This window comes from Accipiter gentilis, chromosome 10 (assembly GCF_929443795.1).
Source record: "Accipiter gentilis chromosome 10, bAccGen1.1, whole genome shotgun sequence".
In the NCBI taxonomy this organism is placed as follows: Eukaryota; Metazoa; Chordata; class Aves; order Accipitriformes; family Accipitridae; genus Astur; species Astur gentilis.
Genome location: NC_064889.1, coordinates 3,765,904 through 3,790,038, shown reverse-complemented (window position 1 = coordinate 3,790,038; position 24,135 = coordinate 3,765,904). Strand labels below are relative to the sequence as shown.

Sequence of the window (24,135 nt, the reverse complement as noted above, 5' to 3'; positions counted from 1 at the left end):
ACCAGGACACCAAGCAAGTCTCAGCTTGGACTTAATTGCTAGATAATGTGTTTCTTAGCTGGGTGAGAGGGTTTAAACTCTGTGTTTGCTGATGTCCTGGGAGAAATGTCCCATGGACTTCACCAGGTGTGGGTCAGGCCCTGCCATTGTTGTTAAATGGCTGTGTAACATGTCCCCATCAACCCAACTGTTCTTCCTTCTAGACTTGTGGGGGAATCTGTGGTTGCTGGACGTGCCTATTTCACCCCCCACTTCTTAATCTCTTCCAGTAGATGACTTTCAGACCATCACAGTCGTCCCTTTCTCCCGCTACTACCTCAACTGTCCCATTGAATCCCACTATGCCACCTACAACTGGTACCACAACAACAGCCTCATCAAGACCTGCAACACCACCCACCCCCAGCAGGACTGCTTCCACTTCATCCAGAACGTGAGCCACATTCACTACGGCCACTACGTCTGCATCTCGGAGGAGGACGGCTTCAGGCAGGCTCTGGTGAAGGAGCACTTGGTCAACCAGCTCAGGTTCATGTCCCAGAAGGGCCAGGCCACCGTGACGTTTGGCTCTTGGCTGCAGCTGCTGCTCATGGTGGTGTTGGTGGAGCTCTTCCACTGAACACGACAGAGCTGTGTTCCCACCATCCTGGCTGCTGCCGTTCTTCCTGCACTTGCTGTCTGCTCCTGAGGCGAGATCCCTATTCTCTTAGTCACTCCTTGGACATTAATATTTGACTGTTCCAAGAGGGGTCCTGGGCAGCAACCCCTCCATCTTTGGCCTTGGTGGAGGAGTCATGGTGAGGAATATGCAACTGCAGGGCCAGATGGAGCAGGGTTTGGGGACAGGGAGGGAAGGGGTGGGGGACGTTCGCTGTACCCAGCAGCATGAAGGGAGCGGTGTCAGCCTCTCTGCGAGCCCGCGCTGTTAGCTCTGTACTGGTTGTCGACCTGAGCCTACCCTGGGTGCGGACATTCAGGGGACTTCTGCCGATGTGCATGCACTGATCCTCAGGGCACGATGACTCCTCTCTTTTTGGGAACGTGCATGTGATGAAGAGGAGGAGCCAGCCCTTGGCCTTTCGAACTGGTTGATCTGTGCTTCGCTCCGAGCGGGGACTTGATGCCTCCGAGTTTTTAGGGGCTAATGTCTGTTTGGGTTGGCAAGCAGCTGGAATGCTCCCAGTGTCACATCTGAGTCGCCTCCTGGTCTGGAGAATTGGGCTCTGGAAGGGTTTTAGGGTTTGGTTTCTTTTCTTGTTTTGCAGCTGGCTTTGACGTGAGAGGGAGATCGGGAACTAGCACTGGAAACCTGCAAAGCAAAGACAGGCACAAAGTTAGCATTTTGCATGGAAAAGCCTTGGAAGTTGACTAGATTTGGGGTGTGGGGAAGGACAGACTGAAGGGGACAGGAAGGGAAGATGGAAGCAGAGCCCAAACCAAACCCGGGAGGCCCTGGGAAGAAGTTGTTTTAAACGCACAAATCCTCTGCAGGCAGCTAAGGGCATTTATTTGTGGGCAGCAGGCAGCCCCCTGCTCCCAGCACCTCTCCTCCAGGAGAGGGACCGGGCTTCCTCAGGGAAAGAGGCAGCAGGCTGCTGATCTCAGGGCGATGCCGACGGGCTCATGGGGGGCTGTGGCTCTCCTCACCGCCTGGAGCAGATCTGCCCCTCTCCCTCACAGTGAGGGGACAGGGGAGGGACCAGGGTTTGCTTCCCTTGGGCTTTGAGGTCTCCGAGCAAGGCTAAACTGTGAAAAACGGGATGCTGTCCCTGCACCTGTGGGCAAGGGGCGATCCCACACCTTGTCCAAACCTTTCCCAGCCCTCTCGACGGCTGAAACGCCCCAGCCTCGGGCCGTGTAACCGAGGGGGCATCGTATCTCATGCTTCCAGTAACCTGTCGCAGCAGCACAGCTCCTGCTTTGTGCCTGCTCAGAGACGCTCAGGAGTGCCCGAGGGGTCTTTTTGGCAAGGGGGCTTCTCGTGACCGCAGACTACGGACAACGGGCCAGAGCTTCCTACTGCACTACATTTCCAAGATACCCCCCTCCCCCGAATCTAGGATAGAGCTTCTTACATCCCTTCTCAAAGCACTTTAACTTTGTGAACTAACAAATACCTATTTATTATCAACTGACGATTACTGTACTTGTATAATTTTATAATATTGTAGAAAGCGAGTTCAAATTAGAGAAGAGGAAGAGCGAACACCACAACAGCTACCAAAAAAACCTTTCAGAGCTGTGACCAAAGCGAGAATGTGATCGTTGAAATAAAGAATGGAAAAGAGTAGGCGAGTGCCGTGTTCCTCGCCAGGAGCTGAGGGGTGCTGCTGTGACGGTGGCCGGGGTCTCCCCTGTCCATCTTCCCTCATGACCAAGGGGTCCCTGCACCCTCTTCCATGTCTCACCTGCCTCTCGTCTCCAGCAGCAGCCCCAGCCCCATGCCAGGCCACCCCTCGTGCCCGGGGCTTGCTGTTCCTGCTTCAGGCTGGCACCATCGGGAGTGAGAATCTGGGCAAATTCCCCCTGGAAAAACCAAGGGGGGAGTTAGCAGCGCCCGGCTCATTGCCACCCACCATTTGCGGAAAAAGAGGGATATAAATAGCGGCGGTGGGTCCTCATGGGCACGGAGCCGTCCCAGCACCTTCTGCCTGTGACTCTGCCGGGAGCTGGGGCAGGCATCGTGATGCTCCCGCGCATCCTTGGCTTTGACGTCGGGAATGGCTTTTAGGAACGAATGCACAGGCTGCCTGGCTGACAGCCCGTGAAATGGAGCAGCACTGAACTCGCGGCTCTCTTTTTTTGCTGGTTTTGGGGAAAAATGAGGCGATGGTTGACAGCCGGCGGCGGGGGGGAAAAGGCCGGGCTCAGGATGGAGGGAAGCAGGCAATAGGAGGAATTCAAGCTTTTAAAACGTGCCAACAAAAGCAGGAGAGAACAATACCCCCACCTCTCTTTCAAACCCTCCATCAAAGCACTTTGGCACAAAGGCAGAACCGGTTGCCTAGCCCAGCAGACCTGTTGCAGCAGCGCTCAGCCCCCTTTTGCAGGGCTTTCAAAGGGTTGCGGCTTCATCAAAACCCGTGCCCAGCTGCCTTTCCGTGTGCTATTCTTAGTGCTTGCTGCTGGGCCGGTTCCTGCAGGTAGCGTCAGAAAATATTCAGGTATTGGCAGTTGGGTTGGAGCCCTCCCCCAAGCTGCAGCCCCCGTTTGCAGCGACGCACCGACGAGCTCCTTTTGCAAAGTTATCGGAGGCGATGGGGTACCAGCCGGGGGGACGGAGATGTCGGTGACGGGCACCTCTGTCCCCTGGGACATGTGCTAGAGGTCTGGGCCCAGGATTTGTAGGAGAGTTTTGCAGGTCCCCGATCTGCAAGGTTTTGAGGGGGGAACGGGGGACGCCGGGCTTGGCAGCTGAAAGCGAAAGCCTCCCTTGCCTTATTTCTTTCTTAGCACTGGGTTTGGCAGAAAACTTCCCGCCGGTGCTGGCAGCATATGCGGCAGCGGCATCTTGGTATAAAGGAGAAATGAGCCCAAAAGGCAGGCGGGTTTCAGCGGAGCTAAAACAAGAAGTGTGATTTCTGGCAGGCCCCCCTCCGTGGTGGGAGGAGGTAGGGAGCTTGCCCCAGACGGGAAGGGAGAGAAACCCGGTACCCAGGCGTTATCCCCCCGGTACTGTACGCGGACGCCGAGACGTTTGCATTTCCAGTTCTATTGCTGCCGAGCATTGGATTACCAAAGCTCTAAAACCCCAGACAAGTGTTTTGTGGTGCCCTGGGAAGAGGCGAGCGGGAGGGCTGGGAGCAGCGCCCGAAAGCAATGCTGAAAATCCCCCCAGGAGCCGGTCGGAAGCGATGGGCTGGGGCTGTGCGGGCTGCAGGACTGCGATAACACCATTTCGGCTGCCCAGGATCTGTTTTCTTGCCCAAGAAGCAGGCTGAGAGCATGGGGCCGAGTGACACAGGGACAGCCCTGGGTAACGCAGAGACCCTACGGACCTGCAAAGGGGCTGGAGCAGCATCTCCTTCCCCATCCCAGCCTTTGCAAGTGGGTCCCTGTCCCCGCTCCCTAGGGACAGCCGGGTCAAAAGTTGGAGCCTTTTGCTAAGTTTCCTGAGAAAAGCAGCAAAGGCGGAACATTTCAGGCTGTGTTTTATTCTGGGCTGCATTTCCCCTGGCCGCTGGCTGTTTCCTATAAATACAATAAGCCGAAAGTTGTGGGCAAACACATGTACCAGGGTTTATTGACGGCTTTGGGGCTGCTGGAGGGAAAAACCATGCGTGGGGAGGGGAAAGCCAAGGCGTCACCGTCGTCATCCCGTCTATGGCCACATTGTTTGAGCAAGTTATTTTAGGAGCCTTGTTTCGATGAGAGCAGGCACGCACAGGAAGGTCAGGTACTGCAGCAATTTCTCCAGGCTTCTTCCAGCACAGGCTGGGGGGGCGCAGCCACATGCCTGAAACAAAAGCCTTGAGAGCATTTGATTTTTTCCCAGCGCTGTTTTTGGGGGCTATTTCTGTCTCCAGCCTCTGCAGCAGCCTTGGAGGCTGCTCCGGGAGGAGATTTTGCTAGGCAGGACAATAGACCCAGGAAATCCTGTATCCGTCTCGATGGGATGCAAGAGCTGGTGAGAAATCCCACAGTAGCTGCCTGCTTGCTCCATGTAAGGCACCCAGGGCGTGCACTGACCGTAGACGCATCCAAGATGCCGTCTCCAGCCATAGCGTCCCTCTGGGCAGCTTTTCCTGGTGGGATGGGGGTATGGAGCAACTCCAGAAGGAGCTGCCTGGAGCCTGGAATCGGGATGTCCCGAGGAGCACCCCTTGTTTCAGGAAAGCTGGGATCCCAGGGATGGAGAGGTGCTGCCGCATCATGGCAACATCTTCCATCCTCCCCGTCCCCTGGAGAAGAGCAGCCCAAGCCCTCTCCCGGTGTTTTTCTTATCTCGCATCTGAGCTCGGGTTCAGCCAGGCCCAGCACACGCTGCCCTTCCTGGCCACGTCTGAGCTCCAGTTAGAGCTGGAACCGGGCCCAGCAGCACTGCCGTCACCCCTGGGCCAGCAATCCCGTGGGTGTCCTGCCCATCCTGCCCATCCCGCCTGACGCAGCCGGTGTCACCACCCGCTTCCCTGGGGACAGGCTGGCGAAAGAGAACCATAAACAGAGCTCATGTGTCTGGATCAGGTGCCTGAAACCATGCCACCCACCCGGCTCCTTCCCCCTTTCGCTCCTCTTCGTCCGACCAGTTTTTCCCGTCTGTGATGTGGCAGCTCTGTTTGCAAGGGGTTGTCTGCTGCCCTGCGGCTGTTTCCCACTTTTCCCTGAGGATCTCAGGCTTTAACCGGCCTCTGTCTGTCCACGCATGGCTCTGGGCAACTTTTGCCAGTGGCCCACGCTGGGGCACGGGGGACGTGGTGTGGGTCACGCTACGCCACCGAGGCGGGTTGGGGCCGGCCGTGGAGAGCGATGCGAGTGGGAAATCCAGCCGTTTTCTAGAAATGAGATAACCCAGGAGATCCTGGAGGAAGTTAAACACGGGATTAACCAGTGTGCCTTCCTCTCACGTGGCTGTGCTCCTCCTCCCCACAGCTGCATACACAAATGCTCTTCCCCCTCCAGCCATGAATTTCCACCCGAGAGCCCCGAGGGGCAATCGAGGCCAAAGGACGCATCCCATCAGGGTGAGATACCCCATCCCAGCTCGATCGACACCCCAAAACCCAGGCATCACCCCGGCAATTTTGAGGTCTGGGACTGAACACCATAAATTAGTGAGAGGAGATTCAGTTTAATGGAGCAGGACAATAAAAACAAGCTAGAATCGCCCCTGTTTCAGTCTAAAGCTTGTCCTGGCTGGGTCCATCCTCCCGATGAGCGGCTCTGGGTGCTCCTGGCAGCTCCTCGAGCATCACGCGCTCAACCCCGAGTACCTCGGGGATGCTGCCCAAGATGTGCTGGGTCATCCCCTTCTCTCTGCTCCCGGGGGAAATCCTCCAGCAAGAACTGCTTGATCATGGCTACAGTCTGTTTGCAGCTGAAAGTTTTCTCTTTTTCAACATGATATTATGAAAATGAGTTTTGCCCCCTCCCCTCCAGCCCCAAACTGAATCACGGGGAGTTTCTGGGCAGGAGTTTTACTACTGAAATTTTCCCAACCACCTGCTTGTGGGCAGGAGCCGAAAGCTTGTAATGAATGGATTCGCTCATGCAGAGAGTAGGGAAGACCCCAGGATGAAATCATTGCAGAAAAGAAAAGAGCCTGTTGGAAAATACAGGAAAAACCCCATCCTTCCCAAGGGATGGGCACGAGCAGCGGGCAGCCGAGCAGCATGGGTCCACATATGGATGCAGGCTGTATTTTTAAGGTAAGAAAGCAACGCAATCACACCGATTTCACACCTGCTCCGCTCCGCTCTCCATCCCAGCGATGTGATGCAGTCCCTTTATTCTGCCCTCCAAACCAGATCCGCTTTCCAGCATCACCCTGGCTGAAGTCAGCCCCATCCCAGCCGGTTCCCATCAGCTCTGCGGGGCAGAGATGCAGAAAGGATGAGCTGCTCTGCCAAAACACCTTCCCTCTGCTAAATCCCTGCAGTCTTGGCATTCCCAGACCAAGGTGACTAAAGGGATGAGGTCGAGGAGGGGGATTTTTTGCAGAGGTTTGGGTTTCGCTGGGGCTGGGGCTGAGGCCCTGGCTCAGCGAGGTTTTCCTGCCACGGAGCAGAAAACCGGAGGGTTTCTCAGCAGCGTCTCGGAGGTGTGATTTACCGGGGGAAGGTGTGGAGGGCCCAGGTCGTTACTCACCCTGCTCGCTCGCTCGCTCGGGGAGGTGATACACGCCAGGAAAGCCCCGCAGGGGGGAAAGCGAGAGCACGACACCCACGGGTGCCAGCTCTCGGGAGTGGGAAGTCCCACTGGAGGGTCACTCCTTGCCGGTGGCATGGGGAGAAGGCCACCGGGGAGGGGAGAGACTCTCTGTTTTGGCTCATCCCAAAATAGTAAGGGGATACGCTCAATTCTCACGGGCTTCGTGGGCGAGCTGCTGCCTGCGGAGGTGGGGGAAATGCCTCCTCCCGTCCACGTGCTGCCCGCTTTGCTCATCACGGAGGAGGCCGTCGGCAAAAGCGGTCAGAGCCCCATCCCCGCCGCGATTTCTGCTGGCTGGGGAAAGAGCGACGCTGTGGGTTTCTGAGCACCTCCCCGACACGTTTTCTGCCCCCCAACCCCCCCTTTCCATCAGAGCCCCCCCAAACCGCACGGATTCCTGTGCTCACCGCAGCAGCCGGCGGCTTCCTCTGCGAGCAGCGTTCTCACAGGCTTTCAGCACGGGGACAAACCGTCGTGGTTTTTTCGTGCTGCAGGGGTGGCAACGCCGTTGGGGGGGGTGCCCCGAAAATCTGGAGACCTCCCAGGGTCGGGGGGGTCCCCACCGGAGGACGTGCGTGGGCCCCCTTGGTGATGCGGGGGACAGGCACGGGGTGATGGAGCCCATGAGCCGGTTCCCCACGCTTTTGGGGAGATGGTGGAAAGAGGGGGTTCAGAGGTGACGGGTGGCTGTTCCCTTTTGGGGCTGGGGACAACGGGGCCACCCAACGCTGCGTGAGGGCAGAGCTCAGCCGCGTGGCCGTGTCCCTTGGGCCCACACTCGTGTTTTTACGAGCACCGAAGTGGCCAAAAGGCTCTGATCTGAGCCCGTTCCCGTGGCCGGAGGGGAGACAGCGGGTCCCACCCGGGACAGGGGCAGCGCGAGGGGTGAAGGACAGCGGGGTGGCACCGTGCCACCCGTGTCCCCGGGGTTCTGGGGCTGTTCTGGGGCCCACACGGGACGAGCATCTTCGTGCGGGTTGGTGGCAGCAGGGACGAGCGGTGGGGTGGCCAGGACGGGAGGGGACAGACCCTGTCCCTTGGGAGGTGACGGCCACCGTGGCTCGGCAGGGGACAGACCCTGGGAGGGAGAAAAGGGACCAGAGCCGGTGCCTGGCAAGGGACAGGCCACACGTCCCGGGGATGGAGGGGACGGACCGGGGGGTGTCCCCGGCGCCGGTGGCGGCAGGCGGGGCAGGCGCGCCCCCCGGTGCCCGCCGCCGTTCTCGCAGCCCCGGCTCGGCATCCTCGGCGCTGCCTCCTTCTCCTTCCCAGTTCCCTGGGGATAAATGATAACCGGAGCAAGGTTTGAAAACGGGAAGAAGCCCAGCAGAAGCCCTCCGCCAGCTCCTCCTCCTCCAGGCCTTCAAGGCTGTGGGATGGGGACCCCCAGGACCTACCTGGAATCCTGCCCCCCCCCCTCCTCCAGGCTCACCCCAGAGAACCCCCCGGACCAAATCCAGGGACACCCCAAAGGGATGCCCCAGAAAAGCCCAGGGATCGCCCAGTGACCCCCGCCCCATTACCTCTCCCCCCACCCATTGCCAACTGGTTGCCAGCAGGTGTTACTGGGCCTGGGGACAAGGGGCCTCGTCTGCCACCGAGATCAGGGGCTGGAGCCTTTGTCCCTGCCTCGACGGGGGCCATGACACCCCAAAAAGCCTCTCTTTCCTGGTGGTGGTGGTGGTGGGGGGTGTTTGGAGTTCCTGTGCTAAGTGGCAGCTGACGCTCTGGGGCAGGAGAGCCTGGGAAGGGGGGGATCTGCAACCCCCAGCACCCCCTGCCCTGGGGAGGACGGAGGTGAGACACCCCCGGCGATGGCCAGGCGGTCCCCAAGGCTGTCGCCTCCTGCAGTGACCCATCAGGCCTGAGCTTTTTTAAGTCTAACCCATGCTATTTTGTCCCCCGAGATCGTTTTTATCATTTATTCTGCAGACAAAACGTTCCTCCCCTTGGCAGCTGGGTTTTTAATTTTTCATTTCTCATTTGCAGCGCTTGCAACAGCACCCGCTTTTATTGGGGTGCCACGGGCCACCTGCCAGCATCACCCCATGCCGCTCCAGATCCGTGCATCACCCGGCAAACCCCTTACGGCAAGGCTGGGAGGAGATGATGCTCTGCAAAGCCCTTTTGGCTGCCCCGTGCCCCAATGCCTGCCTTCTTGCCGGGGCGAAACGTCCCCGTCCCTGGGGCAGCCGTGACTCATCGGGAGGCGGGCGAGAGCATCTCACCTTGAGCGAGGCCGGCTGGGGGATAAGAGCGAGGCCACCCTCGCCTCCTTCTCCCGTCACCCGCTTCCATGCTCACCCGGGTTGCACCCAAGCCAGGCGTCTTGCGGGGATGTCTCCCTGCCCGAGCCGGGGGATGCCGCTGGGATGGGGGGGCTCCCACCCCCATCCCTCCAACTCCTCGACCCTTCAACCAGCTGCCTGGTGACTGGCGAGCCGGCTGGCTCAACCTCTACCGCTTCTGGCAGGAGGGCGGCTTGCACAACGTCCATCACATCATGGCTCGCAAGTTCCAGCAGTTCGGACCCATCTACAGGTGAGGCAACATCTGGCCCCAGCATCCCCCTCCCCTGCCCTGCTCCCCAGCTCCGGCAGCCTTTCCAGTCTGGAATGCTGCTGCTATTCCCAGCCCTGCTGTGGGTGGTAAATAGGTGGCTGAGCTGCCGGAGCAGCCTAGCTTGCCCTGTGCTGGCCAGGCTTGATGCTACGGTGAGGGGCAAAGAGGGGAGACCCGCTCGTGCCTTGAGGATGCAGGATTTCGGGAGGAGGGGGCGGCAGGGCTGGAGAGGGACTCTGTCGTCGTCCCCCCCACCCCCCAAATCTCTGCAGGGTCTGGAGCTGACATCCCCAGGCAGAGGGGGATGGAGGTGGGGGACCAGGGGATTGTCGAGGTCCAGCACCCCCAGTTGTGCTTGCCTGAGCCCTGGGGGCCTGACCCTGCCTGGTGCTGAGCTGCTGCACCCCCTGGGATGGGACCCGCAGGCAGGGTTTTGGTGGGTGCGAGGGGGACGGTGGTTGATTTGGGGGCGCTGTGGAGAAGGTGGTCCATCTGGGGAGATGAGGGGCTGCAGGGGGATGCGGGTAGGGGTCAGGGTGCGGGGCTGACCCCCCTCCTCACCCTGGCAGGGAGAAGCTGGGTGTCTACGAGAGCGTGAACATCATCAGCCCCCGGGACGCTGCCACCCTCTTCCAAGCGGAGGGCACTCTGCCGGAGCGCTTCAGCGTGCCCCCCTGGGTGGCTTACCGTGACTACCGCAACAAGCCCTATGGCGTGCTCCTCAAGTGAGTTGGGGGCGGGGGGGTGCCCTTAGACGGGGCTCCCAGGTCCTATCGCGATAGCCCCAGCACACGGGAGGGTGGGAAGCTGGAGCATCAGGAGGGTGATGGGGACCCGTGCTTTGGGGGGTGGCATCTTCTGGGGGTGGGGGGCTTGGGGGGTGGGATGCCTCTGACCCCCCGCGTTGGTGTCCCACAGGACCGGGGAGGCCTGGCGCTCGGACCGCCTGATGCTGAACAAGGAGGTGCTGTCGCCGCAGGTGGTGGAGGGTTTCGTGCCTCTGCTGAGCGAGGTGGGCGAGGACTTTGTTCGGCGGGCACGAGCCCAGGTGGGGAAGAGCGGCCGGGAGCGCTGGACGGCCGATTTCACCCACGAGCTCTTTCGCTTCGCCCTGGAGTGTGAGTGTCAGGGGCACGAGTCTCTGCAGGACATATCCCCCCCCCCCCCCCCCCCCCCCGCCAAAACACCCCTTTGCGGGGTGCCCAAGGTGGGCAACACTGTGTTTCACCCAGTTTCATCCTCAGAGATGGGCAAACGAGCTTCTCCCCCAAGGCTGTAGCATCTAGGGGGATGTCCTCCCCCCGGACAAGTAGAGAACAACTCAACACTGTTGATAAAACACTGTTTTATCATCTACCAGTCATCACCTGGTAGCCGACCCTACCCAACAAGGGATGCCTTCATGGCCCTGTGATGCTCGGAGCAAACAGGAGGCCAAACCAGGTTCCCGTAGGCATGGAAAGGCTGGAGTTGGCCCTGAAAGGGTGGAGGGGATGGGGATGGGTCCCCCCCCCATCCGGATCCCCTCACGGGTGCCGTGCTTGCAGCTGTATGCCACGTGCTGTACGGGGAGCGGCTGGGGCTGCTGCAGGACTTTGTGGACCCCGAGGCGCAGCGCTTCATTGATGCCGTGAGCCTGATGTTCCACACCACGTCACCCATGCTCTACCTGCCACCCACCCTCCTCCGCCACCTCAACGTCAAGACGTGGCGGGACCACGTCCAGGCCTGGGATGCCATCTTCTCCCAGGGTGAGTGTTCCTCCTGCCCACACCTCCCCGTGCCCTTTTGAGGACTTGGCTCCATAGTGCAGCCTCATCTTGCCAGCGTGGAGACCTTGTCCTGGGTCCAACCACCCAGCACAGGGCCACCAAGGCCAGGACGGCTTTCCACATCTGGAGCTGGTGGAATGGAGCAGTGGGGAACCATCCAGGAACGATGAAGGACAGATGATGGGCATCACGTTGAGGGGAACAGCTCTCCCAGAGGGGCTTGTGGCCTCAGAGAGCTTTTGGCACCTGGGACAACCCTCCTGCAGGGTGTCCCCCCGCCTTGGGGCACCCCCACCCTTCGTGCCCACCCTGCCACTGATGGGTCCTGCGGTCAGGACCGCAGACCCAAGCCACCGCAGGGGCAGCTCCCATGGAGAAGCCACCAGCGTGGGGCAACGATGCCCTAAGGTGCCACATCTGGTGCCTTCCTCCTCCACCATGGCCCCGGGGGAGGAAGACCATGCCATGTCTCCTCGTCTCCTCAGCGGACAAATGCATACAAAACGTCTACCGGGACCTGCGACTGCAACGCAAGAGTGCCAAGGAGTACATGGGCATCCTCTGCAGCCTCATCATGCAGGACAAGCTGCCCTTGGATGACATCAAGGCCAGCGTCACTGAGATGATGGCGGGTGGGGTGGACACGGTAAGGAGCGGGCAGGGTTGTTGGGCAGGGAGAAGGTCCCGGTTGGTGTTTAACCTTGCTCCCTTGCCCCGCTCCAGACCTCCATGACGCTGCAGTGGGCCATGTTTGAGCTGGCACGGTCCCCGGGGGTCCAGGAGCAGCTACGGGCAGAGGTCCTGGCTGCCAAGCGGGAAGCAGCAGGGGACAGGGTGAAGATGCTGAAAACCATCCGGCTGCTCAAAGCCACCATCAAGGAGACGCTCAGGTGAGGAGGAGCTCCCGCTGAAAAATACCCCCAGCCCCTTCCCTCCCCGAAACGCTGGCACTGCTGGGATGTCGTGCATCCAGGCGGGAACGCGGGCGGGCCAGGCTGTCCCCAAAATCAGGTGCGTGGGACCTGTCCCCCCCTCCTCCAGGCTGCACCCCGTGGCGGTGACCCTGCAGAGGTACACCACGCAAGAAATCATCCTCCAGGACTACCGCATCCCCCCCAAGGTGAGAGCTGCCACCGGGTCCCTCCTCGCCCCGACCCACTTCACGTGGGGCTCTGGGTGGAGGTGGGACCTGGGGCACGGCTGGGTGACGTGGTGGGGAGAAGCCGTGGGGATCATCTGGGACCGGATCCCATCCCTGCACCCCCTCCCTGTATCCTGAGCACCAGCGAAGCCACGTGGGGAGCCCGGACCCACGGGGCTGATCCTTCCCTGCAGACGCTGGTGCAGGTTGGTCTCTACGCCATGGGCCGGGATCCTGAGGTCTTCCCCAAGCCGGAGCAGTTCAGCCCCCAGCGCTGGCTGGCAGCTGGCCCCAAGCATTTCAAGGGGCTGGGTTTTGGTTTCGGACCCCGCCAGTGCCTGGGGCGCCGGATTGCCGAGCTGGAGATGCAGCTCTTCCTCATGCAGGTGAGCATCCCGCTGTTGGGGACGCTGGGGACTTGGCGCTGGAAGGGACCGGGGAGGTGGCACGTGGGTTTTGGTACCTCCGGCATTTTCCAGCCACTCTTTTCTCTTCCACCCGAGATCCTGGAGAACTTCAAGATCGAAACCATGAGAGCGGTGGAAGTTGGGACCAAGTTCGATCTCATCCTGATCCCGGACAAACCCATCTACTTGACCTTACGGCCGCTCGAATCCCAAGCGTGAGGAGCCCAATCCTGGGTGACAACCAGCTTAGTCCCAGTTTGGGAGCCATCCCCGACAGCCCGGCAGTGCTTTCAGCTCCTTACAGCCAGTCTCCGGCCCAGGGATGTGATTCGGGGGACGGCTGGGACACTTTCACGGCCACAGCCTTGGCTTGGCGCATCCCTGCCTTCGCTCCAGCCCGCTCAAGGCTGCGCTTACGCCACAGGGGAGATAAACCGGAGCAAACCCCCAGCTCCGGTTGCTCGGGGGGGTGGGGGGGGTGTCCCCAGGGACCACACTGGGGACCGCGGCTGTGCTCCTCCGACACCCTCTAATGTTTTGCTTTGCCTCTGATTTACTCCGTAATTTCATCTTGCGAAAAAGCACCGGCTCCTTTTTGCCAGCGTTTTTCGGTTTCTCCATCTCTCTCGCCAGGTGCGGGCTAGGGCAGGGGGGCCAGGGGCTGGGGTCTTCTCAGGGGGGCTGTGGCGATTGCCGGCAAGTGCTGGTGGGGAACGGGAAAAAGTCTCAGGGGGGGCTGTAAATCCATCGCCACTCCCCTTGGGGACATTGGCTATGGGGGAGAGGGCTGTGATAAGGGGGTTGGTGGGGGGGCTAGTGTGTGTGACCCTGGGGGACATCCTAGGATGCTGGGGGTGGGGTCCTGCAAACCTAGGAACCACCCTCCCGCCTTGCCCAGGGTCCTGCAGGGAAACTGAGGCAAATCCCCCCTGATGTGGGGGGTGGGCATGGAGACCCCCAGCCACCCCGCTCCCCCAGCTGCTTGGGTGCAGAGATGTGGCTCTGAGCCCCCCTCCTTCCCCCTGGCAGCAAACACCGGCTGCCAACTTCCACGTTGGGTGGCCCTGGTGTCCCGTCCCCCCCCCTAAAGCTGCTCACCGTGGTGGGGGCGTAGGGGAAGCCGTGCTCCCGCTCCAGCAGCCGAGTGCCGAGCTCCTGCTTCTCCCGTCCCCACCTCCTCGCCGCCTCCTCCAGCTGGGAAGGACCCAAACCAAGCTGGCTTTTTCCAAAGCAGGGGGCCAGAGGTGCCCCCCACCCCAGCCTGACACCCCAAGGCCCCCCCATAATCAAACAGGGTGCGGGAGGTCGATGCCCACCTGCCTCTCCAGCACCCGCCTCTGGGCTTGCGCCTCCTCCAGCCTGGCCAGCAGAGACAGCTTCTCTGCACGTCCAAAACCACCCTGTGGGCCACAAGATGAGCAGGAGTGGGGAAAGGCAATGCCAGATTACCCCCCCCCCACGCACCCCTTCCCACCCCCTGCTCATGGGGGGAGCAAGCCACAGGGGTGGCTATCGCCCCACAGAGCCGGAGATGCTGCCTTAGGTGACGTCCCCGGTGTGTCCCGTTCCTCCCCGGCGTTGCTTTCTGGGGTGCCATGGCTCTGTCTCCACCCCTACCAGCCCTGTGTCCCCCTCCCCGGTCTCACCGGCAAGGCTGGGGGCTGCGGGATGACGGGGGGCAAGAGGTAGGGGGGTCTCGCCAGGTCGTCCCGCAGCCTGCGGTTCTCGGCCAGCAGCACGGCATACACCTCCCCGGAGAGGGCTTCGCCTGTGGGATGGGATGAAGGGGGGGCACTGGGATGCGTGCTACACCCCCCCCTTTGTGCAGAAATGAGGGCCAAGACCAAGCTCCCACCTCCCCCATGCCCAGGGATGGCTAAGAGGGGGCTCAAGACCTCCTCTGATCGCCCACCACAGGCCACCCCATGGTGCAAACCATCAGAAGGAGATGGCCACCAGCAGAAGCCAGCGGCTGTATAGCGATGTCCCCCCCCTCCCGAGGGTCCCTGTCCCTGCTTGCACCCACCCGCTGGCTTCTCAGTACTCCTGCCCGCCCCGGCGAGTTTCTCCCGCAGCACCCGCTCCATCGCCTCGATCACCTGCCGGAGAGAGCAGAGCCCCACGTCACCAGCTCGATGCGAGGCTGTGGTGACCGTCACATCTCCCCAGCCACCGTGGTCCTGGCACTGGGTGGTGCTCATGGAAGGGTGGAACAGACCAGAGGGTCCCATCTTCTCCGAAGAGCCTTGTGCCCCCCGACCTACCCTTCTTACCCCAACCTTGTGCCCCCAACTCACCTTCTCCTGCTGCCGCACCGTCTCCTCTAAGCTCTTTGTCTTGGCCACCTTCTCCTGGCACCTCCTCAGCACGGCTTGCTGCTGCCGGTGGGCTCGCTGAAGCAGCACCAGGTCCTTCTCCTGGTCATTTTTCTGGGGGGGGGAGGAAGGGGAAAAACCTCCTTGCCGAGCCTCAAGCCCTGGGTCATCACTTGTAGGGCTGGGAGAGCCTCATGGTGGGGGTCCTGGGCCTCTCGGGCACTTGCTTGGCTATGGGGGTGTTGTGATGCTCTCCCTGCTGCCGCCCTGCTCCTCCGCTCCCATCCCATCCCATCCCATCCCTCGGGCAGCCCCTGCCCACTCCTGCCAGTATCCATACCCGGATCAGCTCGTTCTGCAGCCGTTGGACACGGTCCTTCAGCCTCCTCATCTCCGCCGTACCGGCCACCAGCTTGTGCTTGAGGGTGGCTGCAACAGCCCCGTGCCACGTCCTCATCACCCAACCTGGTGCCAAGGAGAGGGGTCCCCCAATTTCTACCTCCCCCTTCCCCATCACGCACCGAGCCTGTCCAGCAGCTCCTCCCGCGTCATGACGTCCAGGTCCACATCGGCAAGCAGAGTGTGGCCCAGCTCCTCCCGCAAGGCCAGGCTGCGCCGTAGGTGCCCATTCTCCACCTCTAAACTGGTGACATGCTGGCGCAAGGACAGGAGGTCCCCGGCCATCCGCTTCAGCGCCAGACGGTAGCTGCTCGCCTCCTGCCAGCCCAGAGCAGAGCTGCTGGCACCCCGCTGCCAGCCACGGCTTTCCCCGGCACCAAGAGCTCAGCTGAGGATATTTGTCTTGAGGGTCAGAGCCACCGTGGAGGAGCTAAGAAACATCCAGTTTTTCCCCTCCTCTTGCAACCATACATCCTTCTCTTTCCCATCCATCCATCCTTCTCCTCTCCATCCATCCTTCTCCAACCACGCATCCTTCTCTTCTCTAGCCATCCAGCCTTCTAGTCTCCAACCATCCATCCATCCATCCATCCATCCATCCTTCTCTTCTCCAAACATCCATCATTCTCTAACCAGGCATCCTGCTTTTCTCTAGCCATCCATCCTTCTAGTCTCCAACCATCCATCCATCCATCCATCCATCCATCCTTCTCTTCTCCACCCATCCATCCTTCTTTCCTGTCCCTCCAAACCTTCTCCTCTCCACCCACCCACCTCTCCCTCCACCCAACAGACACCTTTCCCCATTTCCCCATCTTTTTCCACCCCTCCCTTGGGAGAAAACCAACTCTGCCAAGGACATGGAGTGGAGCAGCATTGGAGCTGGGGGTTAGTCTCAAGCTCTGAGCCTTATGGGGCTTTGCAAGTCTTTAAAAGAAGGGAGGTGGTGAAGAACAACACAAGGATGAATGTTTTATATAGATGAGCCTGGGTGGGTTTTTTTAGCACCTGTGGGGTTGAGGAACGCCTTGTCAGGTGATGCTGGAGGGAAGAAATTCCCTGAGGATCTGCATCTTCTCAGGCTGACCCTCCTGAATCCCTCCCTGCCACGCTGGGCTGCGGAAAGGATCCCAGCAGCGGGGACCTTGGCCGGAGGGAGCCACGTGCCTCCAGCTCCCCTGGCCCCCCGCTCCCAGCCTTGGGGATGGCCTTGGCCAGCGGCCCACGGGGGGGGGCCGGGGCACAGAGAGGGGGTGCAACAGCATCACTCGGCCTTGGGGGGGGGGGATTGGGGGGCAGGTGCGGTGAGAGCTTCGGCTCCTTCCTCCCCATCTGCCTGAGAGCTGTTTCATCCAGGACTCAGTTCACCCCCAAGATAAAGCCTGCTCCAGCTGAACTCAAGGGCTGACCCCCCCCCAAGACCTTCACTCACCGGCAGCATAGACCTTCGGTCCCCACGGGAGCCAGGACTTGCTCTGGGGACACTGCTGTCCACCCCAGTGCCCCCAGTTCCTCCCATCTCCTCGGCACTCGCCGGCTCCTGCTTGTCCCCGATGATCTCTTGGGATCTGCGGAGCAGAGACCGGGGAGGTGGGACACCCTTCGCCAGCTGCTCCCGCCGGAGTGAAACACCGGCAAAGCCTTGGCTGGGGAACCCTCTGTAGGAGACGGGAGCCTGTTTGGGGTGTCGGGGGGCAAGGCAAGTGCCGGTGGGGATGGGGATGCGGGAAGGGTGGGACCCTGGAGGAGACAAGGAGGAAGATTGGCAGTGATGGGGCAGGAGGAGAAGCCACTGGTGAAAACATGGGGAGAATGGAGGAAACCACTCCAAGGAGGATGAGAAGAAGAAGCAAAGAGAGGGAAAAACCAGCATGCCCCCCCCCCCCCCCCACCTCCGCTCTTCCAATGTTGCTCCTGTCCCGTGCGGGAACAGCTGCTTTCCGGGCAGGATGCTGGCCACGGCGTTGGCCGCTGGGAGGGACACATCGTCTCGGTGGAGCTGGCAGGAGATGTCAGAGTGGAGGGTAAGGATGAGGAGCAGGCTAGGGAAAGCCTTCCGAGAGAAGCAGCAAGCTCCCTCAGCCCCTTCCCCACAGCTGGGAGCTGCTCTCCTGGCTTTCACCTGGAGCAAAACACCTTTGTCATCGTTGCTTTGGGGTCAGGATCCAGCCCTGCCCCAAAAAGTTCTGGCATTGCTGGCTGTGATGCTTCAAGCATCCCCCTTTGGGGCTCGGATGCGACATGGTGTAGCCACTGGGCTGGAAGACCTTCTCCCGAGGATGGGGACGTTTAGGAATGCCTGGCTTTGAGCATCATCTCTTTGCTGGACCATTGAGGCATGCAGCCTTCAGAAGAAATTTGGCTACGACCGAAAGCAAGCCCAACCGGGTGCCGTCCTGTAACAGGGACCTCTGGGTGTCCTGTTGGTGACACCAGCAACAGGATGATGTCCCCATCCCCACCCACTGCACCCCGGCACTCACGGTGGAGGACAAGGGTCTGTAGTACAGCATCATTCCCACTCCTTGGGTGCTCTGATCCCCCCAGCACACCGCTCCCGGCAGCCAGCCCGGCTCGCTGGTGGGTTGCCAGGCTCTACCCGCCCCAAACAAAGTCCTCAACCGCTCCACCACCCCCGAGCAAATATCCCGGCCCCACGCCGCCACCCGAGCTGCCGGCCGGTGGACTTACGGCGATGTTGGGAGGTTGTAGCATGAGGAAAAGCTGTTTTTCCCTGGCCCTTTCTGCTGGCAAAGGGATTTAGGTGGCGCGGGGGTGCCTGGCTTGCCGGTGGTTGTTGCTACAACACAACCCTTCTCTTAGCAACTCCTCCCTGCAGCAGCTCAGCACCTAAAATCACCCGCCTGCACCCAGATGGGTGCATTCCAGCTGCAGGCAGCTGGCTCTGCCCCTCCTTGCCCCAAGCACCCGCATCTCTTCCCCTTTAGCATCCCTTCGACCCCTGCACGTCCCATTGCCGCTTCCAAAACCATCGGGGCAGCAAGCGCTGCCTGCAAGCACTCCCTTTGAGACACCAGCCCCTCGCTGCCCCCCAGCCCTTCCTCCCCATCCCCATCGCCGTTTCGGCCGCCGTTGCCTTATCTCCTGCTCCCAGCAGTGCAGCCCCGAGGAGGTGACACGGTGGTGGCCAGCGCCAGGTCCCAGCGTGCCCAGCTGGCTCTGGAGGTGACAGCCCCTCATTTCCCTGCCTCGGATGCGGGCATGGAAACGCTCTCCCCTCTCAGCACGCTCCTCTGATGTTTCAAACGCTCAATTAACTTCTGAGGACCCACGCCTTGGAGATGCCGGGCGGCGTCGGCCTTCAGCTCTGCTTTGGGGTTTGGCCCGATCCCAAGCGGAGAATAATTTGCTGAATAATTCACTGATCAAACCCCACTTTCATCCCGAGATTGAATTTATAGCATTTTAAGGGAAGGGATGCTCTGCCCCAACAGGTCCCCCAGTCCCAACCCCCCCTTTCGGGGTACCCACAGGGGCTCTCGTGCCTCGCACCCGCTGCGGCATCCCGCATCCACCTCTCCTTCAGTGTTTGTTAAGAAACAAAGAGGCCGGTGTAAGTCGATGGAGTCCCTCACTACCTTGTCCTGTGCCATCAATTTTTAATCAAAGAGCCGGTGGGAAGCGTGCAATTATCTGCTCCATCAATAATGCACGGGACTGCACTTGGCTCGCCCGGGCTGGGTAGCTGCTTTCCCTGCCTGCGCTGGAAGGCGCTGGGTTCAACCACGGCTTTTCTAGGTTCAGACAACACCTGCAGAGGCTGGACAAGCATCCCCAGCCTTTAGTCCCAGCCCAATGCTGCTCAGACACCCACCATCCCATACTTCTGCCTGCGCAACCGTTCCTGGCAGGCAGCATCACCCCAGTGCTGCCTCCGGGGACGGGGGCAGAGTTAAGGGTATTTGAACATATTTTCCCTTATACCACCTATCTCAAATCCACCTGGAGATAGTGTGTCTCTCCTTCCTGCAGGGGTCTGGGATGAAAGGCTGGGAATGCACGTCTGAAATGATGGAAGCTTTGAAACTCCTGGCACTTGCTATTTATTTTTTATTCCCCCCACATTTCCAAGCTTCTGAAGCTTCCTCTGCCTTTAGAGCCTTTCATCCGTCCCGATGAGCCACCCCCCCCTCCTTCCTGTATTTGCTTAGGCCAAGTTTTTTTTTTATTTACTTAACAAATTGCTCCGAGATGCTTTGATGTATCGATTAGCTTCGACTGCTGGAATCAATTCATCTCTAGGCGGAGCAGCACGGAGCAAAGCGAGGCAGGGGGGCTAGAAATAAACCTCCACAGGAGGCAGGAAGGTCCAAAAGTGGCTGAAAACAGGGTGTACCAGAGGATTCTGCATCCGCATAGCATGGCCTGATCCCGTCCCTGGCCGGGGAGAGGACAGCAATGCACCCCAGAGAGAGGCTGAGGATGGGCCAACTCATTTCACTTGTGAGCACGGAGGCATTTGAGCCCCTGGCAGTGCACCAGCCTCTTCTCCAACACCATCTCCCTCCAGCTCAATGAATAACATGTCCCTGGATGAGTATTAAGCCCAATTCCTTAATTGTTATGAAGATGGGATAAGCTCAGATTTACATATCTGAGAAAAAAATTGCCGCAGCAGCTTAGGAAGATCAGAGGGAAGAAAAATCCCATTTTTTCCCTCTTTTCTGTAACAAAAGCTCACAAAACCATCAGGAGATAGCGACGCCTCCGTTTGCTTTGCCCGATGCCCTCATCGACCTTACCCATCCCCTTGGGACACGGGTACCTGATGGGGCGGAGGGAGGGGGATTGTCAAATCCCCAAACCCATCCTCAGGGCAACATCTGGGCAGACGTGTTGGTGGGGCAAATGTTTTTGTTTGGGGTTTTTTCCCCCTCTACTTCCAAAATCAAAGTGTTTCCCTGGGGAACCCCAACCCCTGGGGGAATTGCGGGTCCCCCAAGGGAAATATGGAGATTTTTAGCCTGGCCGCTCCCCACACACCTTCGTAGGACGTAGCAGGCGGTGAAAGGCAGCAAATAAGCGGGTTTTTTATCTGATTAAACCAAGGCTGAACTCCCTTCCCATGCATCGGGGCTAGGGCGGGAGCTGTGCTGGGGGGGGGGTATATTAGCCAAAGCATTACAATTCAATTTAAGAGTTAATTGGATTGCATTGAAAAGCGCTTAATCTGAGCCGAGTTCGATTTAATAGAGACACCACATCTACTGCTCCCTTCCTAACGAGGATGATGATTTTAGGGCGGGCGATTACCATCGCTATCCGGCTCCAGGCCCAGCTGCCGGCTGCTGATATCATGTTGTACAAGGAAATAAAAGCCTCTGGATTACACTGGGTAACTCGGGGAGGCAAGACGCTCCGTGTAGAGACGACTGCTCCTTGGGCTCCCACCCGCTTGCCTGCTTCTTCAAGATAAGGCTCAAGAAAGCAGTCGTGCCACCAGCAGGGACTGCGATTCCTCTGCGAGTCGCTGCTGGTTTATTTTGCTCAAAGAAAAAGAAAAAAAAAAAAAAAAAAAGAAAAAAAAGAAAAAAAAAGAAAAAAGAAAATCAGTGGCTAGGAGGAGGTAGGATGACTTTTGAGAGCAAACTCTGGCTGAGTCAGCTCCTGGCTCCTGAAAAACAATTTTTCTCCCATCCTGCTGCACGGGGCTGCTTTTGGGAGGGATGGGGACAGCTGGAGTGATGTCCCCAGGTGATGTCCTGGTGGCCAGGGGGAAGGGGAGGTCAGCAGAGCCTCCCAGGATGGGTTTCTAGTCCCAGCATGGGTCAGAGCATCCCCCAGTGCTGCTGCTCACCCTGACCACAAACTGGGGCCAGACCTAAAAAAGTCCCCTCCTGAGACCAAAAAGTGAGCGAAACAGGTTACGACTGATACCCTGGGTTCCCACTGGGTCTTTGCAGGTTTTTTTCCTTCTAGGAAAACATCTGCATCTGTGTTTTAAGATAAACATGCTTCAAGCAGCTGGGGATGTGAAAAAGTGGAGAAATATCACATACTCTCCCCCCCCCCCAGTACCAGTAGGAGACTTGGTAGCTCGCTGCAGAGTCTGTTTTCCAAGCATACCTTTTAAAATCTGCGCATGGGACCCGAGTTAAATACCCTCCCCTAGCCCCCCACTTTTTAAGTGCCCTCAAAGCATTTTCATCCCTTAGCTTTGAAAAATAAGTGGCTGCAGAGGGATAAACCCCAAGCAACCCCATCACCCCTGGTGACAAGCGCTGCCGTGATTTGTCCTTGGCCTGGCAGGCGGTTTATTGCTGGCGCCGTGGCCATCCATTTTCATGTTTGCTTATGTATGGAGTCTGTTTGCTGATAAAACGCCCCTTGCATTTCAGCAGCCGGCATAAATCCATCAGTACCCCAAGCCACAGCGCCGAGAGCACCCAGAGCCGTGCAGCACCCGCTGCCCTGACCACCCACCACCCTTGAGCATCTGCCCCCGGCCATCGGTCCCCACCCTTTATTAATTAGCACTGGGAAAGGATGGGAAGTCACTAAACGAGAATAAATGAGCCCTTCTATGCTACGTTCACTGAGGGTTGAGTAGCGCCGCCGGAACCGGTTTGGAACAGGACACACCAAAGGGCACGCGCATGCCGACGCATGCACCCCCAAACACACACGAAATGGTATTTTGGAGGCAGTTTTCTCTTTTTTCCCCTGCTCCGGCTCACTGCTGGCGTCCCTGGTCCGTACCCCCTGCAGCCGCAGCCACAGCCACCCAGACCCGAGCAGGAGAAGCACATGCAAAGCCCACCACCAAGCCCGACCAGTTTCCCCCCCATGCTCGGAGCCTGGAGCACCAAAACCCCCCCTCGTGCAACCAACGTAGCTGTGGCACGCAGACCATTTGAGAACCCCCCCAACCCGTTCCCAGTCTCCCCCGGCCCTCCACCGTTGGGTCCCTGCCCCTCCAGCACCCTCCGCTGCCCTGCAAAAGCCATCCCTCCGTCCCCCTCCTCGCCATCCCACCTTGCCCCCATCTCGCCCCCAAGAAAACAGCATTTCCAGCTGCTTTTACTCTCCCCCAGGCCAGGCGGGCTGGAAGCAGGGACCAGGGCTGTTGCAACCAGATTTGGGGTGGCTGGGAGGCTTCTGCCGTACTCTAAATCCCATCAAGAGCCTTTCCCCTGCCTTGTGACTGCTGGATGTGGGTCACCCCATCACACAGGGGAGATACCGGGGCACCCACCCTCAGCACGGCACCTTCGTGCACCAGGTTCGTCATCACCGGGGCGAAAAGCTAATTAAGTAAAAGGGGAAGCAAATTGCCGACTCCTTAATCTTCTTGAGAAGTAAAACGGGCATCGATATCATCTGGGGTCGCGTTAGCTGATTTATGGGCCTCTTTTATTAATTGGCTTAATCCTGCATAACGGGAGTGCTGGAAAAAACCCACCCACCCAGCTCGCCAGGATCTGAGCTTCGTGCCTGTGGGTGCTCGGACACCCGTGGGTGTCCATCTCCCTGGCAAACCTAACCGAGCTCTTCCAGGGCAGAGCGGGGCATCCTCATCCCAACCTTGCAACGGGCTCCTGCCTGCAGCCCGGCCTCTCCCGGCCCCGGGGAGAGGAGCAGCTACCCTGGGGAGGTAAGACAACCCCCCCGGGGGTAGGGGGACACGGGACGAGCCCGGCCCCGGAGCGTGGGTTGGGGGCTCGGCAGGGCGGCGGGGCTGGCGCTAGATGGGGCTGCAGCCGCACACGGGGCCGCAGCCTCCTCGGCTCCTGCAGCATCTTCACGCCTTGCAGCACCTTCAGGAATTGCAGCAGCCTCTCCCCTCGCAGCACCCTCGGCCCCTTGCAGCGTCTTCACCCCTTGCAGCATCTTCACCCCTCGCAGCATCTTCACCAAGTGCAGCATCTTCACTGCCTGCGGCAGCCTCTTCCCCTCGCAGCACCCCTTTTCCTCGCAGCATCTTCATCCTTTGCATCCCCCTCTCCCCTTGCAGCACCCTCTCCCTTTACAGCACCCTTGTCCCTTGCAGCATCTTCACCCCTTGCAGCATCTTCACCCCTTGCAGCACCTTCTCCCCTTGCAGCACCCTCGCCTCTTGCAGCACCCTGGCCTTTTGCAGCACCCTCGCCTCTTGCAGCACCCTCATCCTTCACACCCCCCTCTCTCCTCACAGCACCTTCTCCCCTCACAGCACCCTCACCCCTCACAATACCCTCTCCCTTTGCAGCACCCTTGTCCCCTTGTAGCATCTTCACCCCTTGCAGCATGTCCACCCCTTGCAGCACCCTTTCCCTCTGCAGCACCCTCATCCTTCGCATCCCCCTCTCCCCTCACAGCACCTTCTCCCCCTGCAGCACCCTCAGCCCTTGCAGCATCGTCACCCCTTGCAGCTCCCTCTCCCCTTACGCCCTCCTTTTCCCTTGCAGTATCCTCATCCTCTGCATCCCCTCTCCCCTTGCAGCACCCTTTTCGTTTGCACCATCCTTTGGCCGTCGCGGCACCTTCAAGCTTTACAACATCCTCACCCCTTGCTGCACCCTCTTCCCATGCACCATCCTTTTCCCTCGCGGCACCCTCATCCTTCGCATCCCTCCCCTTCCCTTGCCAGCGGGATGCCTTTGCAGGCACCAGCTCCGAGGAGCTGCTGGGCTCAGCAGTGCCATACCATGTCGGGGGTCCCCTCCCAGCTC

At 59.6% G+C, this 24,135-nt stretch overlaps 3 protein-coding genes across 7 annotated transcripts in view; 2 read left to right on the top strand and 1 right to left on the bottom strand.

Annotated features, from left to right (window-relative positions):
• The window catches only part of SEMA7A (semaphorin 7A (John Milton Hagen blood group)), a 34,379-nt gene extending 32,091 nt beyond the window's left edge, over positions 1-2,288 (top strand). For 3 of the 4 annotated variants that reach the window (XM_049811423.1, XM_049811424.1, XM_049811421.1), the window contains exon 15: positions 270-2,288. In XM_049811423.1, coding sequence (XP_049667380.1) covers positions 270-619 — 350 coding nt within the window. In that variant the 3' untranslated portion in view covers positions 620-2,288. The remainder of the gene's footprint in view (positions 1-269) is intronic. The other variant, XM_049811422.1, reaches the window with a different exon arrangement.
• A 6,576-nt stretch (positions 2,289-8,864) lies between these two features.
• On the top strand, positions 8,865-12,974 carry LOC126043946 (cholesterol side-chain cleavage enzyme, mitochondrial). Of its 2 annotated transcripts, XM_049812944.1 has the most exons (9): positions 8,865-9,408; positions 9,999-10,154; positions 10,348-10,547; positions 10,977-11,180; positions 11,687-11,847; positions 11,925-12,091; positions 12,243-12,321; positions 12,537-12,728; positions 12,846-12,974. In XM_049812944.1, the coding sequence occupies exons 1-9, from the start codon at positions 9,164-9,166 to the stop codon at positions 12,966-12,968; spliced, it is 1,527 nt and encodes a 508-aa protein (XP_049668901.1). In that variant the 5' UTR covers positions 8,865-9,163; the 3' UTR covers positions 12,969-12,974. The 2 variants fall into 2 exon arrangements, with proteins under 2 accessions (XP_049668901.1, XP_049668900.1); XM_049812943.1 differs by having other exon boundaries at positions 12,537-12,974.
• A 386-nt stretch (positions 12,975-13,360) lies between these two features.
• The window catches only part of CCDC33 (coiled-coil domain containing 33), a 45,058-nt gene continuing 34,283 nt past the window's right edge, over positions 13,361-24,135 (bottom strand). Inside the window, exons 14-23 of the mRNA XM_049812482.1 lie at positions 17,356-17,462; positions 16,896-17,031; positions 15,586-15,781; positions 15,405-15,493; positions 15,047-15,178; positions 14,776-14,848; positions 14,396-14,517; positions 14,066-14,149; positions 13,848-13,943; positions 13,361-13,452 (exon numbers count right to left, since the gene is read on the bottom strand). Of these exons, the coding sequence (XP_049668439.1) occupies positions 13,390-13,452; positions 13,848-13,943; positions 14,066-14,149; positions 14,396-14,517; positions 14,776-14,848; positions 15,047-15,178; positions 15,405-15,493; positions 15,586-15,781; positions 16,896-17,031; positions 17,356-17,462 (1,098 nt within the window). The 3' untranslated portion in view covers positions 13,361-13,389. The remainder of the gene's footprint in view (positions 13,453-13,847; positions 13,944-14,065; positions 14,150-14,395; positions 14,518-14,775; positions 14,849-15,046; positions 15,179-15,404; positions 15,494-15,585; positions 15,782-16,895; positions 17,032-17,355; positions 17,463-24,135) is intronic.

Excerpts from the sequence above, each read along its gene's own strand:
- LOC126043946 (XM_049812943.1), top strand. The coding sequence starts at position 9,164 with ATGCTCACCCGGGTTGCACCCAAGCCAGGCGTCTTGCGGGGATGTCTC. Across the intron at positions 10,155-10,347 it reads CCCTATGGCGTGCTCCTCAA|GACCGGGGAGGCCTGGCGCT; the intron begins GTGAGTTGGGGG and ends GGTGTCCCACAG. Across the intron at positions 12,322-12,536 it reads ACTACCGCATCCCCCCCAAG|ACGCTGGTGCAGGTTGGTCT; the intron begins GTGAGAGCTGCC and ends CCTTCCCTGCAG.